We start from the raw sequence: 14413 nt of genomic DNA, 5'->3' as shown, positions 1-14413 counted from the left end.
TATCCATGGATATTACTACTGGAAAATAGAACAGAAAAAGACTTTGTATCAATCATCGTCCTACTTGTTAACTACTCTAAAAAAAAAGTATGATAATAGGTGACATGACTACTAAGAGGTTTTCAAAATTACTGTAGATATAGTTAATTGACCTTTCCTTGTCCTTCACTAATATTTGACCAGATGACAAATAGCCACAGTTCAGTAATGACCTCTACTGTGTTTGGGACTGGGGCTTCCCAGGTGGCTCAGTGGTCTGCCAACGCAGGAGATGCAGGTTCAATCTCTGGGTTGGAAAGATCCCTTGGAGAAGGAAATGACAACCCACTCCAGTATTCTTGCCTGGGAAATCCCAAGGACAGAGGAGCCTGACAGGCTGTAGTCCATGGAGTCGCAGAGAGTCAGACATCACTGAGCGACTGAGCATGAGCACGCACACACGCCTGTCTGGGAATGTGCTTGGCATTAAGGTGTATGAAGTAGAAGGTGAGGGTCTGATTCTGCCATGAAGAAGCTGATTAGCTAGTAGGAAACATGCTCACCTAATTAGTTAACTGCAACACTTAGGAGTCATAGCTTCCATATTAGCAGTATAAACATGACATATAAGTAACAAGTTGTACATTCCCTTTTTAAGGCACAAAGGTAAAGTTGCTGATTTGATTTTCCAACAAGAATTAAAATTATTCAGTTGCAGATTTTCACCTGTCTCCACATTGTAGGCAGGAACTTATAAGCAGATAGTCAACCAGTGCCAAAAGCAACAAAGAGATTGCTGCTGCTAAGTCGCTTCAGTCGTGTCTAAATCTGTGCGACCCCATAGGCGGCAGCCCACCAGGGTCCCCCGTCCCTGGGACTCTCCAGGCAAGAACACTGGAGTGGGTTGCCATTTTGGCCTAGAACAAAATAGGAAACACAGGACCAGGACCAGAATTCTTTATTTTTAAACTTTTTATTAACATATGTCAAACCGGAAACTGTTGGATGTATCCTGCTTGTGTCGTAGTCTGGTTTCATCACACCCAGCCCCGCCAGTGTCTCAGTATAAGAGTCTCAAAGACCAGAAAGGATAATGTACCAGAGACATGTTATTTAATGTACATTACGTGTGGGGTGCTGCCCCATGCTTCCAGAGCCCAGCCATAGTCTGGAATGCTTCCTTCTCCTAATATATGAGAGCCCTTCTAGGGGGAACACTAGGAGAAGCTCTAAGCATCTCTGCATGAAATTATTCACCAAAGCCACTGGAATATAAAGTTCTAATATAACAGGGACTTGGTTTAATTTGCTACTCTATCCCTACCACCTCAAACAGTACCTGGCACATATGCATAAATATTTGTTGAGTGGTTGGATGACTGATTACTATATTATGAATCTCACAAATGTCTTCATACATTTCTTTTAACTAATGAAATAAAAAGGATTTAGGTTTGCCAGACCCCGCCATGTTATACTAGTTTGCTAAAATGTGCACAAACAGGAGATTTCAGCCTAAGCAGGTTGTCCTTTATCTTTACCACTATAGTCCAGACTCCAGTTTCCCTCTGGTTTTTGTTAGAAAAATATCAAAGCAAATGTTTCTATGGGTGCACATCATTGAGGGGTTGGCACTGAGCTCCATGTAGTCCAAAGAAGAGAGAACGTAACTGTACTTTTCAATAAAGTGTCTTCTTTCTAATGTCTCTAAAAATATTTAACCTGAGAATAACAATTTAAAATATTTATTTTTCCCCTCTATATAAGGATTTTCTACGAAATATTCCAGGAAGTATTTTTTCATCAGATCTCTATGATCACTGGGTCTGTGTAATGGATCAAGGAAATGATGAAGAGAAAATAAATGCAGTTCAAAGGTAATTATTCTGACTTGGTCATTTTTCAAAAATGATTTTCAAAAAGCTTATATTTTGTAAGCTTGTCTAGGAAGGTAGTATGCTTGTGCTTGCTGTGTTTAGTCACTCAACTGTGTCTGATTCTTTGCAACCCTTTGGGCTGTAGCCTGCCAGGAACCTCTGTCCATGGGGTTTCTCAAGCAAGAATACTGGAGTGGGTTGCCCTTTCCTCCTCCAGGGGATATTCCCAACCCAGAGATTGAACCCACGTCTTCTGTGTCTCTTTCACTGAAGGTGGATTCTTCACCCACTGAGCCATAATCACTATCAAAATCATATCTGTGGGGACCAGTTTAAATATAGATTTATGCTAGCTACTGTCACTTTTCTTATTGCTTTTCCCTAATCCTATTAACATGGAATACTTGACCATTTTACACATTCTGTACATCTGAATCTGATAGGAGCTGAAACCCATTAGACCAAGAGTTAACACAGTAGACTCAATCTATAATTTACATCTTAGTTTAACCAGACTATTCCTTATGTACTTCATTTAACAACTGAATCCATAAAGAGAAACTTCCTTCCCCCTCAAGGGTCTCACAGTCTAGTAAAACAGATAGATAAAACCAAGAATTACAAAGTAGTATAATCGATGCTAGTGAGATACCTGCAGAATATGTGGGAATGCTTCAGAGGGACAGTCAACTTGTTGAAAAGTGTCGAGGAAGAAGGGAGTTGCAAAATCTCAGTCTAATCACAAAGAATGCATCGTTTGTATTCAATGCAAAGAGAAGTGGCTGGCAGGTCTCGCCACCCTAATCCCTTATAGGAAAGAAGAGTCCGTTAACAAAAAGCATACTTCCAGTCCTGTGAAAACCCATGAATCCTAAAATCATTTATTTGCATATGCTTGTTTAGTGCAGTTTTTCTTGAGCAGCTCTAAAATACAAGTCATTATCTACACACTACTATTGATAGACACCTGTTATCAATAGAAAAACATAATATAACTGTTGAAGACACCAGAATCAAAGCCACGTAACAGAATTGTGTCTGTTTTGGCAGAAATCATTCAGGGGCAGTGAATGTCAGATCCTGTTTTTTGTTGCTCATTGTCTAAAACTTTATATTCTACAAATGGTTAAAAAGATGATGTTTTTGTATATTATATGTGAAATGAATCACCAGTCCAGGTTCTATGCATGATATAGGGTGCTCCGGGCTGGTGCACTGGAATGACCCAGAGGGATGGGATGGGGAGGGCGGTGGGAGGGGGTTCAGGATGGGGAACATATGTACACCTGTGGCAGATTCATGTCAATGTATGGCAAAACCAATACAATATTGTAAAGTAAAAAAAAAAAAAAAAAGATATTTTACAGAGGGTTAGACTTATATCTCTCATACAAATACAAAATAAACACATGTGAGAGGTTTTATTTAAAACATTAGAGAACTAGTAAGATATTACTGCAAAGTCAAAAGAGATTTCAAACTATCACAACTTACATAATTAAATCAGAAATGCTGAAATGAATTTATAAATAGATGCAAAACTGGCTTTTACTGCTAGGGCATGGGGCGCGGTGAGTGGGGCACTGTATGTGCAAATAAACCATTTATCTCTCTACCAGATAAGATTTTTGAGTCTACAGGCAAGTGTTAAGTGCACTGCTATCAGTAATCTACAGTTTACAGAGTCAAATAACTCAACCCCTATGACCCAGATACCCCAGAGTGTGATAACAGTACCTTACTTTCCATTGAATACATCCAGGAATCCTTTGATTCATTTCCATATCTTTCATAATTTGTCCCTTCAAAACTGTTCTCATTGTCAGTCCATAGTGCTGAAGAAACGCCTTTCTCTTGTTATACAACAGGAGTCCAAGTACCCAGTTTTCTCCCCCAGGTTACAGATTCTTGTTGGAAAAAAGCAACCACCATGACTATCAACATTTGTATCTGTTTTCTGTCTGACAATAAAAATCATTTCAAGTGAATGATCATTTAAAATCCTTTATCAATTACAAAATAGGAACATTAGAAAAAAATATTATAAGCTTGTATTATATGTGCGAGTAATGTCAGTGAGATAGAAAGATGCAGGGCAAAATTGACCTTGAGAGCTGCCGGAGCAGAATGGACCTGGGAGTCTCATGGCTGAAGTTTAGGTTTTTACCAAGAGACAGAATCCTGTGTTGCTTCTTGGAAGTAAAGGAGCTACCTATTAGTAAGTAAAGGAGTTACATATTAAATGCAACTGTTTAATTTCATTAGAAAGCTTTTTGGGGGTTTTGGTTGAGAATATTCTGGAATGTTATAGGGTTTGCTTAAGATACTTTGTAACAGTTTCAGGTAAATATTTCAGACAGCATCTTTTTATGAATTACTTTTTTGCATTCTTTTACATTTTCGTTGGATTGCAAAATAAATAATAAATCTCCAGTGCTCCCTCTCTCCTCTTCACAGGCAGTCCTCCCTTCGCATGTGCCGTGTTAACAGACAGTCCTGCACGTCTGAACTGTGAAAGTGAGGACTGCCTGTCAGTGCAGGTTTTCTGTGAAATGTTTGCTTACAGAGTGCATTTTTCTGTCTTTAGGCTGTTAGACCAGCTTCCGAGAGCCAATGTTCTTCTCCTAAGGTATCTTTTTGGGTTATTACACAACATTGAGCAACATTCTTCATCCAATCAGATGACCGCATTTAATTTAGCAGTGTGCATCGCCCCAAGCATTCTTTGGCCTCCTACTTCCTCTAGCCCAGAACTAGAAAACGAATTTACAAAAAAGGTAATGAAGTTTTTCCTTTTTCTGCTCTGGGGAACCAATTCCCCATTTTGAACCTAAAATTTGGGGTATGAATTCTGAAAGATACATATTTTCTTAAGTGAAAATACTTAAGAAAATAAGTACTATATGTACTAAGTACATATCATTGTAAATCTGAATTCATTGAGTGTTTTATCCTATCCTAGTAGATGACAAAAAAGGTAATTTCTTGAGCAAAAGAGTGATAGACGTTGGATTGCTTCCCTTTTCTCTTTAAGGAGGATAAACAACTATGACTGACTTAAACCTTAGAGTGATACAAAAACAGTGGATGTGATTTTAAAAATAAATAAGGACTTTCAGTTCTAATGAGGTGTATGAACCTCGAGCCTATTATACAGAGTGAAGTAAGTCAGAAAGAGAAAGACAAATGTCGTATATTAATGCATATATATGGAATCTAGAAAGATAGTACTGCTGATCTTACTTGCAGGACAGCAAAGGAGACGCATGTAAAGAACAGACTTTTGGACACAGCCAGGGAAGGAGAGGGTAGGATGGTTGGAGAGAGTAGCACTGGAACATATACAGTACCGTGTATAAAATAGATAGCCATCTATCTATTTAGGGGGTTTGCTCTATGACGCAGGGAAGCCAGAGCCAGTGCCCTCTGACAACCTAGAGGAGTGGGATGGGGAGGGAGGTGGGAGTGGGGTTCAAAAGGGAGGGGCCATATGTATACCTATGGCCAATTCATGTTGACGTATGGCAAAAACCATCACTGTATTGTAAAGTTTTTATCCTCTAATTAAAAAATAAATAAATAAGGGCTTTGGAATTAGACAGGTCAAGGTTCAATTTTCAGCCCTAACACTTGCTAGATTTACAATCTTGGGCAAAATTACATTAATCCACAGTTTCCTCATCTAATGAATGGAGATGTTGCTAATACCCAGTTCATACATTATTTAAGTTGGTGCAAATGCAGTTTTGGACTGCGAATGTTAAATCATTATAACTAGGCTCAAACACAATCTTTATTAATCAAAATAGGAACCATTACAATCAACACATTTTTTCCAATGAGAAATAAGTTTGTTGATTCCTGTAGCATAAAAATCTATGCTTTGGGATTCGACAAACTCTTGGGAAGCATTTTCTGCCTCCTCCTGGTTGTGGAAGCATTTTTCCTGCAGAAAGTTGTCAAGATGCTTGAAGAAGAGGTAGTTGGTTTTCAAGAAGTCAGGTGAATATGGCAGATGAGGCAAAACTTCGCAGCCCAGTTCAGTCAACTTCTGAAGCCTTGCTTGTGCAACGTGTGGTCAGGTGCTGTTGTGGAGAAGAATGGGCCCTTTCTTTTGACCGGTGCCAGCTGCAGACGTTGCACTTTTCGGTGCATCTCATCAATTTGCTGAGCGTTTGTCTCAGATGTAATGGTTTCACCGGGATTCAGACAGGCAGCAGACCACCAAACGGTGACCATGACCTTTTTTTGCTGCAAGTTTGGCTTTGGGAAGTGCTTTGGAGCTTCTTCTTGGTCCAGCTACTGAGCTGGTCATAACCAGTTGTCGTGTAAAATCCACTTTTGGTCACACGTCACAATCCAATCAAGAAATAGTTCATTGTTGTCGCATAGAATAAGAGAAGACGACACTTCTAAATGACAGTTTTTTTTAATTTTCAGTCAGTTCATGAGGCACCCACTTAGCGAGTTTTTTCACCTTTCCAGTTTGCTTCAGATAAGTTCTTCGGCAACTCCTCATTTAGTTGTAAGGGGATCAGCTTCGCTGCTTACTCTCAGTTGGTCACTGTCAACTTCTGGTGGCTGGCCAGTAAGCCCCTCATCTGCAAGGCTCTTGTCTCCTTTGCAAAAACAAATAGCACTGCACTATTTATTAGCAGTTTCTGGGCCAAATACACTGTTGATGTTGTAAGTTGTCTCTCCTGCTTTATGACCCATTTTGAACTCAAATAAGAAAATTGCTCAAAGTTGCTTTTTGTCTAACTTCATTTCCATAGTCTAAAATAGATATAAAATACACAGAAAGTAGTGTCATTTGCCAAAAACATAAAGCAAAAATTTCACATTAAAATGATGTATACCACAACCACATTTATTTAAGAATGTATTCCAACATCAAACAGCAGAGTTCAACAGTGCAAAACCACAATTACTTTTGGCCCAACCTAATAGTTACTTGAAATCACACACTCCTGTATTGCCTGATTATAAGTACAGGAGTTGGGGCTTTGCTTCAGCTATTGGGGCAAAAAAAGCTATGTAAAGGTTTCTGTATATCTCATGGAGGCACAAAGCTCCCTAGTAAAATCTTACCTCTTCCAGAAGCACCTCCAGTTAGCAGGGCTAAGAGAAAGAAATGCATAGGAAGAGACTAGTCAGCAAAGTGCAAGTTTTTTCTCCAGCTGTCTCTCCTCCTCACAGAGAACCACAGAGGTAGATACCTACCAACTTCCCAGCTCATGACACCTGCCTTTTGCATAAGAAATACATTTTATAAGTCTTCATTTAATGACACTTCATGAATTTTAATGAGAAAGTGTGTTTCCTCACCCCAAGTGCCCTATAGAGAATACTTAAAATTACTCCAATTTTAAAGACAAGACAGTTGGTATAAAAATGTTAGTATTAAGCCAAGGCCACAAGTAATAACTAGTCTACTGATTAAAATTAATGTCTATACTCAAACTACTCTTGAAAGTATCATAGTTTTGTAGGGGAAACTGTATTGTAAAGCAAACCTGAATTTTTCTCGGGATTCTTTGGCATTTTTTGTTAGAATTAGGATTCATATATGAAATGTGATTTACAGACAGGCTGTATGAGAAGTTTGCAGCTCATTTTTGTCCGTTTTTTGTACAGGTTTCTCTGCTTATACAGTTTCTTATTGAAAACTGCTGTCGGATATTTGGAGAAGAAATCACTTCCCTCTTGGGAGAGGTTTCAGTGAGATGTGATACCAGAGAGAATGCCTCAGGTATTGTGAATAACTGGATTGTTTTTTGTGGGAAACAGACACACGTCTGTGAAAATCAGCTGGGACAGTGGTTATCCTGGAGCCCACAGCAGCTCAGGTGAAGAGGGCCTCTCACCTCGGTCAATAGGTCTAGGATTCTGCTCCTTCCTTAGAAGGTCAGGGTATGTTAACACTGTGGTAGGGTTAAGAAGTGTATAAGACAAGGTCCCAGATTGTTAGTGGCAGCATTATATAGTATGATGTTTTTAACCTTTTTAAAAATAAACTATACAGGGAGCCCCAATATGTATAACACAACTGCTCTGGTTGAAACTGGAGGAGAAGGCCCAGAGGCAATAGAGACAGCCCTGTTTTTTCTCCTCGCCTCCCTCTTAGAGGTCCCTGAGGCTTCTCAGAATTCTCGTGAACTGCTAAACACATTAAAAACAAGTAACATCACGGGGCAGGCTGGGGTGCATGGCGAGTAAAGACGCTCAATATTCCAAATTATGAATTCTTGTAACACCAATTACTAGTTATGTTGTCTTTGGCCAATTCTTCGATGCCACTGAACATCAATATTTTCATCTACAAATATGGATAACCATCATATCTAACTGTTGTGATTGTAGTAAAGATAAAGTAATATATAGTAAAGAACTTTGTCAAAGAGAAATTGATAGGGCTGGTAAATGGTTTCTCTTGAGATTAGAGTTAATTATGTGTATACACCAGCAGATCCATTTAAAAGACAGAGTCTTAATCCAAACCTGGATATATCTGGCATTAATTTCTTTATATTTTTAACTGTTTCTTGGTATTATGACCATCTTCTCATCGAGGAAATCTTAAAGAAAGCCTATTTCTTCAGGAACTGAGGTAAATCTCGTATACCTCAATAGTTTATTTTTAATTTTGCACTTACATCTGGGGAGATTATGAAAGATTCTTTCTTTCCTTAGAGTGAAAATTTGAACAATCTATATTTAAAAACAGAATTACACCAAATATCATCATAGTTAGGTTTTTTTTCTTATTTTTAAGGCAGCATGCATTTGTGTTCATTAAAAATGTTAATCATGGTTCCCTTTTTCTACAGATATCTCTTGCTTCCAGCTGAATGACTCCTCCTATGACAGCTTGGAAAATGAACTGAATGACGATGTTGATGCCCCATGTCGTGACTTGGTAAAGAAACTTGGTCAGGGTAGCAGAAGCATGGACTCCGTGTTAACCCTCAGTGACTATGACCTTGACCAGCCTGAGGTGGAAGGCCTTTTAACCCTGAGTGACTTTGACTTAGGCCATTCTAAAGATGAAGACATTCCAATGGGACAGCCCCTGGAGTCCAAGCCAGTGGACACTGCAGTGTACACCAAGGTCCCACGCGCCCAGGCCCCCTCTGGCGTGAGCACACCCAGCCGCCTGTCCACAGCTGCCGCAGATGCTCCAAAAGGCCTGAGGCGACACCGCCGCTGCTCGGAGCCCAGCATCGACTATCTCGATTCAAAGCTTTCCTATCTCAGGGAGTTTTATCAGAAAAAGCTACGCAAGTCCAGCTGTGATGCCATTCTCTCAAAAAAAGATGAGAGCCATCTGAATCAGAATCAACCCCTTCAGGAAGGGGGTAAGACATGTTTTAAAAAGAGTTTAGTCACAGGCATTGATAGCAAGAAAAATGCCGCTAGTAAAAATGTTAAGAAGAAAAGTTTGTCTGATAATGAAGGAAGTCATGTAAAACTTTTTCCTAAATCCAAGCCAGTAGCCATTTCCGTGGCATCGTACAGTCATATGTCCTCCTGTGATCATCCCAGGAGCCAGCCCTTTGACATGGATGCATCCGAATACTCCCCGCCACACACTGCAGACACCCTCAAGAGTTCAAGGAGGCAACGGCGCTGCTCAGAGCCCAGCATTGATGACCAGCACTGCAGACTGACCTATCTCAGGGGGATTTATCCAAAGAAGCAGCAGAAAGCCAGCTACGAAGCCAGTCTCTTGCATGGAGAGGAAGATTATCTCAAGCGGCACAAGTCTTTACAAATGGAGGGCCAAAAGCTTATTAATCAGAGTTTGGTCATGGGGATTGAGGTGGGCAAGAGTAGTGCCACAAACCAAAACGTGGAGAAGGTTTTACCCCCAAGTTTAAACCTTTGCTCAAGGACTAGCTATTCCAGCTTGTCCTCCCCAGGCACTTCCCCATCTGGTTCATCAGTGAGCTCCCAGGATAGTGCTTTTTCTCAGATTTCTGAACACTCTGTGTTTACACCCACTGAAACATCCTCTCCAATAGATTGTACTTTTCAAAGAAAACAGGCAGAGCTTTCTTCTGACTTTAGCAGTTCTGGCCTCATTTCTGGAATTCCTGGTCCCTCATCAGGGCAGGCCAGCGGCCGCCTGGCCTATACAAAAAAGGACAGCGTAGAGTGGCATTCACACATGCATTCTGTAACTCTTCACCCCAGCACATGGTTGAAGAGTGGTGTAGCCAGTTTGAAAAACTGGTCTCTCAAAAAGAAGGCAAGGGCACCCAGACCAGAGGAAAATAAAGTGGGTTCTCTAAAAGGACCCACGGATCCTCCTGCACATGCTTCTGGTGTTCCGGAAGCCATCACACTACAAGAAAGGCAGAAAGACGTGCCCCAAAGGGCAGCTGAAGGACTGGGAGCTGTTCAGACGGCCCGCTGGTATAGTTCCTACCCCAGCCAGGACTCAGAGAAATACTGTAGCTCTCTGTTCAGCCTCGTGGAAGACAGACTTGGGCTTCATATGAAGTCGCCCGAGGAAGGAAAGGATAGCGGGCAGTGCTCTCCTGGTATGCTGCCCCAGAGAAGATCCTCCCCCGGCTCTTTGACTGTGGATGATGCGTCCAGCCCAGACTCAGGGCCGCCCGTGGTGTGTGATGCTGAGGATAGACATTTGGCCAAAGACATGTAACCACCATGAGAACCTGACATCTACAAGAACAGAAACAGGCTGATAATGAGACAACAATTACTATGACCCCTTTGTATAAAATACCTGGGATGGGTAGCATAAAGATAATCATTGCTAATACTTAGGACAACAAACGAATTCTCTTTCTTGAGACTATTTGGCCAAAAGTTTAGACTGAAAAATTCTGTGACCTCAGTGTTTGGGAGGCTTTTCCGTATTAAAGCATGGATGGATCCTGTCGTGCATTTTAAGAGCTATGAGCAGACAGCTAGAGAAAGCATCTTCTGTAGAGGAAACATGCTGTTTATGATGAGATTAGTTCCTGAGGAAGCCAGGAGATAAGAAGCGAAAAACAGGAAGTGTGGAGAGAGAGGGAGGGCTGCAGAGAAACCATTATTCCATGGAATGTTTTTAATAAGTAGGCCAAAATAATGCCACTAGTCAAAGCTAAAGAGGTAACACATCTGATAATAAAGAAAATTATGTGAAATTTTTCCCCAAATCCAAACCAGTGGCCATTTCTGTGACATTTTATATTCAGTCACATACCCTCACAGCATCATTTCAGGTATCAGCCCATTGGTGGCAGCCAGAGAGGAAAAAAACTGAAGTGATTTGAAAGCCATGAGTACCATGATATTGTAGGTGGTTTTGTTTGTTTTGTTTTTTTGTATTGGTTGAGTTTTTCCATCTGTGTTTCGTGCTCCACAGAGGCTCCACTGCACACTGCAGTGAGGAGGAAGAAGGAGACGACTGCTCATCTCTGTGTCCTTTCAAGGTGCCTGAGCTCAGAACCTTGTCCTGTTATAAGACGACCTTCCCATTGTATCCACTGTCTTAGTGTGGAGGGAAAGACTGCCAGAGCAGCCCTCTTAACCAGTTGCTGTTGCAAACATGTGATCAAGCATGACTCCTCTTTGCTGAAATGTTTTTCTGTTCCTTACCTCTTAGTCAGCCAGAAAAAATTCCTGATAAGTCATCTCTTTACTGATGGTCATTTGTCAGTTGAGAGAACAGTTTTGAGGTTGGCAGGTTATAAATAGTCACAGAGTGGAGGAGCCGTCAGAGTGGCTCTCAGGCCTTCTTTTTGACAGTCATTGGCTTGGGATTATCTTACCTCCAGAAGTTTTTACATCTTTTTTGTTCCAATAGTTCAGTTTATACCCCCATTGATTTATTCCATATTGATGGACATTTCTCCTCTTGCCTTAAAGATTACACCAGTACATCTCCTGGATTATTTCCTTGGGTTATTAGGCCTTGCCAGCCAGAGTGATGCAAAAGAATCAGAAATGGATGTGCATCTTCCTTCATTTTAAATACTTAAAAGAAGTTGCTTAGAGCCCATTGAGTTCAATATCAGATGGACCTCCCCCCCACAATACTTATTTCAAATTATTTTCCTCAGCCACCCAGAAACTTTGATGTCAAATATTTTCTCAATGTTGTTCTAAAGGTTGCATTTTTCACTTATATAAAAAAATAATGTGTTCTGTAAGAGAGAAGTCCTTTCAGTATTAGCTATAGGTGCTACCTACCTCTAGGGGACATGGCCCTGTTTGTCCTAAGCATTGTAATTAACTTTTAGAACTCTCTCAAAAGAGCTCCTTTATGACACTGGCCATCTCAGTCACAGATGTGAAGTAGATTTTACCTTTTAACTAACCACTCGTATATTTAGACTCCTCAGTGTCCATATGCATCTTTTGTGGTATGATATATAAAGGCAACAGGGATTCCCCTCACCCTTAGGGCATACTACTGCAGAACCGCAAGATGTGAATGAAGCTCTTATGGCTTGGAGTGTCTTTCCAGAAGAAATTGCTTCTCTGCTTAACAAAATAAAATCCTTTTTTCTTTCACATTGGTGGTTAGGAAACCATCTACTCAGTTTGAAGCATAGAAGATGCTGAGGTTCTTCCATAACCATTCCTGTTCTCTGTGTTCCCTTAGATACTCCTGCAACATTTAATGTGAATAATTAATATTGCTGTAAAGTATTATATTGTATGATTTGAAGACAGACTACATGTCATTTTATTATACTCCATCAATCTATAATATATTAGACCAATGCTTTATCTAAAATGCTTTGAGTTTGTATAATATATCTTGACAAATTTTACTACCATATGTTATGTAATAAATGTGTATTTTTGTACTTGCAGAAACTGCTGCTAACTTTTAAAGTTGTGTGGTTTTAAAGGCACTGATTATGGATATGTATGAAGTCCATGCTGTCTGTTAAATAAAACATCATCCTTCAGAGTTAACAGTCCCACCAGGGCAATATTGCCCTTTGTAGACTTGTTTTAGCTAACGAGCCCAATTTCTGCTTAATATTGGAAATTGCATAAAATGTAATTAATGTTGATTGGAACTTTGAGCTTTTAGTCATAGGCCCTGTGGTCAGTCTCTCTAGAAAAGGAGGGCTTTATTTCTTTTATATTTTTCTGATCTTACTGTTTACCAAATGATACATTTTAGACATAAAGTCTTTGTTTTTCTTAGATATTACATGTACACTGTGCTCCTAGAATCAGATACATATTATCTGTGTTCTCATGGCAAAGAACCATCAACTCAGTTCAATTGATGTATGAGATCTTCTTGTCTAAATTTGAGCCCTTCTGACCAGAGTATCTAATTGATTCCAGACATGTCCAAACATCCCAGGATGTCTAGATCCAGATACTACAAAACATCAGTAGTTATAAAGTCATATAAAGTCAGTAAATATTCTCATTTCTCTCATTTCCCATGAGTATCTTTGCCTCCTCAAAGTTCATGGAGGTTCGCTGTATGTAAGTTTATGCACCATTTCAAAAAGGTTAAAAATATACACCTGACCTTAATCCAGAAAAAAAATGATTCATTCTGAGCAGTAAAGACCTAAATGTTAAAGAAATGCAAAGATGATTTTTGCTTCTAAAGAAGCAGCTTAATCTACTAAAAACATTGAGTTCAATAAATTATCTTAGTTTTGTGGCTTTTCGGCTTTTCATGGAATGGCATTGAATCGAAAGGATCTAATGTATCCTCGAACCAGTGGCATATTTTGTCTGTTGAAACTAAAAATATTATGTATCTTAATCCAAATTATGGTAGTTTTTAATCTTTTTTACCTGGTCATGTTTTAATGACTTGAGAGGAAGTATCTGCAAACTGTTTATTTCAATACAAAGAAAAAAATTTAACAATAAAGCTGGGTAAAATGTTAATTTCTTTAATATCTATTCTGGTTACAAGGATATCGCATAAGCTAAGTTTCCTGCTGAAAGGAAGAGTACTCTTGAATTCTGTGCTTTCTACCCTAAGTGTGATTAGGGTAGAAATCTACTTGTTCCTAAGCCATCTACTCTGTTCCTAAGCCACTTGTAAATATAAATCCTTCATTTGTATTGTTTGTTTGTTTTTAAAAGGGAGGGGTGGAATTTCATAAACTTCAGTTCTACATAGTACTGGGTGTGTGATAGAATTGGCAGAAGGCTCTGGGGTGTAATTTGGAAAATTTTGTTTCCAAGTCCCAAAGAAATATGCACAGGGTGGTAGAAGATGCATGTTGTTTCCTAATTTGTGGAATGCTTTCTCATTGTGCATTGTCAGAGTGCACATGCATTTGTAGATCAAAGTGTTTTTCTACCTATTTAATTTGTTAAGGCAAAGTAAATATGTTCTCTGGAGTTTGATTTTATGTAACAATAGAAGATGCTGATTTGGGAGACATTTAAGATTTAAATGCTAGTATTTTTCTCTAGGTTTAATTTTTAGATTACAGTAACTTGAAATTAAATTTAGAACTTCTTACAGCCTCTTGATCTGCCACGAGGAGTGAATAAACTAGCTAAAAACATGTACTTGTGGCATAGGCCTATTACTCTGAGCAAGT

The 14413-nt window shown here is 39.5% G+C and overlaps 1 protein-coding gene across 6 annotated transcripts in view; it reads left to right on the top strand.

Annotated features, from left to right (window-relative positions):
* ARHGAP20 (Rho GTPase activating protein 20) overlaps positions 1-14207 on the top strand; it is a 216325-nt gene extending 202118 nt beyond the window's left edge. For all 6 annotated transcript variants that reach the window (XM_061440245.1, XM_061440241.1, XM_061440244.1 and 3 more), the window contains 4 exons: positions 1747-1856; positions 4444-4633; positions 7494-7608; positions 8687-14207. In XM_061440245.1, the coding sequence (XP_061296229.1) occupies positions 1747-1856; positions 4444-4633; positions 7494-7608; positions 8687-10524 (2253 nt within the window). In that variant the 3' untranslated portion in view covers positions 10525-14207. The remainder of the gene's footprint in view (positions 1-1746; positions 1857-4443; positions 4634-7493; positions 7609-8686) is intronic.
* Positions 14208-14413: the final 206 nt, after the last annotated feature.

Source organism: Bos javanicus, chromosome 15 (assembly GCF_032452875.1).
Source record: "Bos javanicus breed banteng chromosome 15, ARS-OSU_banteng_1.0, whole genome shotgun sequence".
In the NCBI taxonomy this organism is placed as follows: Eukaryota; Metazoa; Chordata; class Mammalia; order Artiodactyla; family Bovidae; genus Bos; species Bos javanicus.
This window is presented reverse-complemented; position numbering and strand designations above follow the sequence as displayed.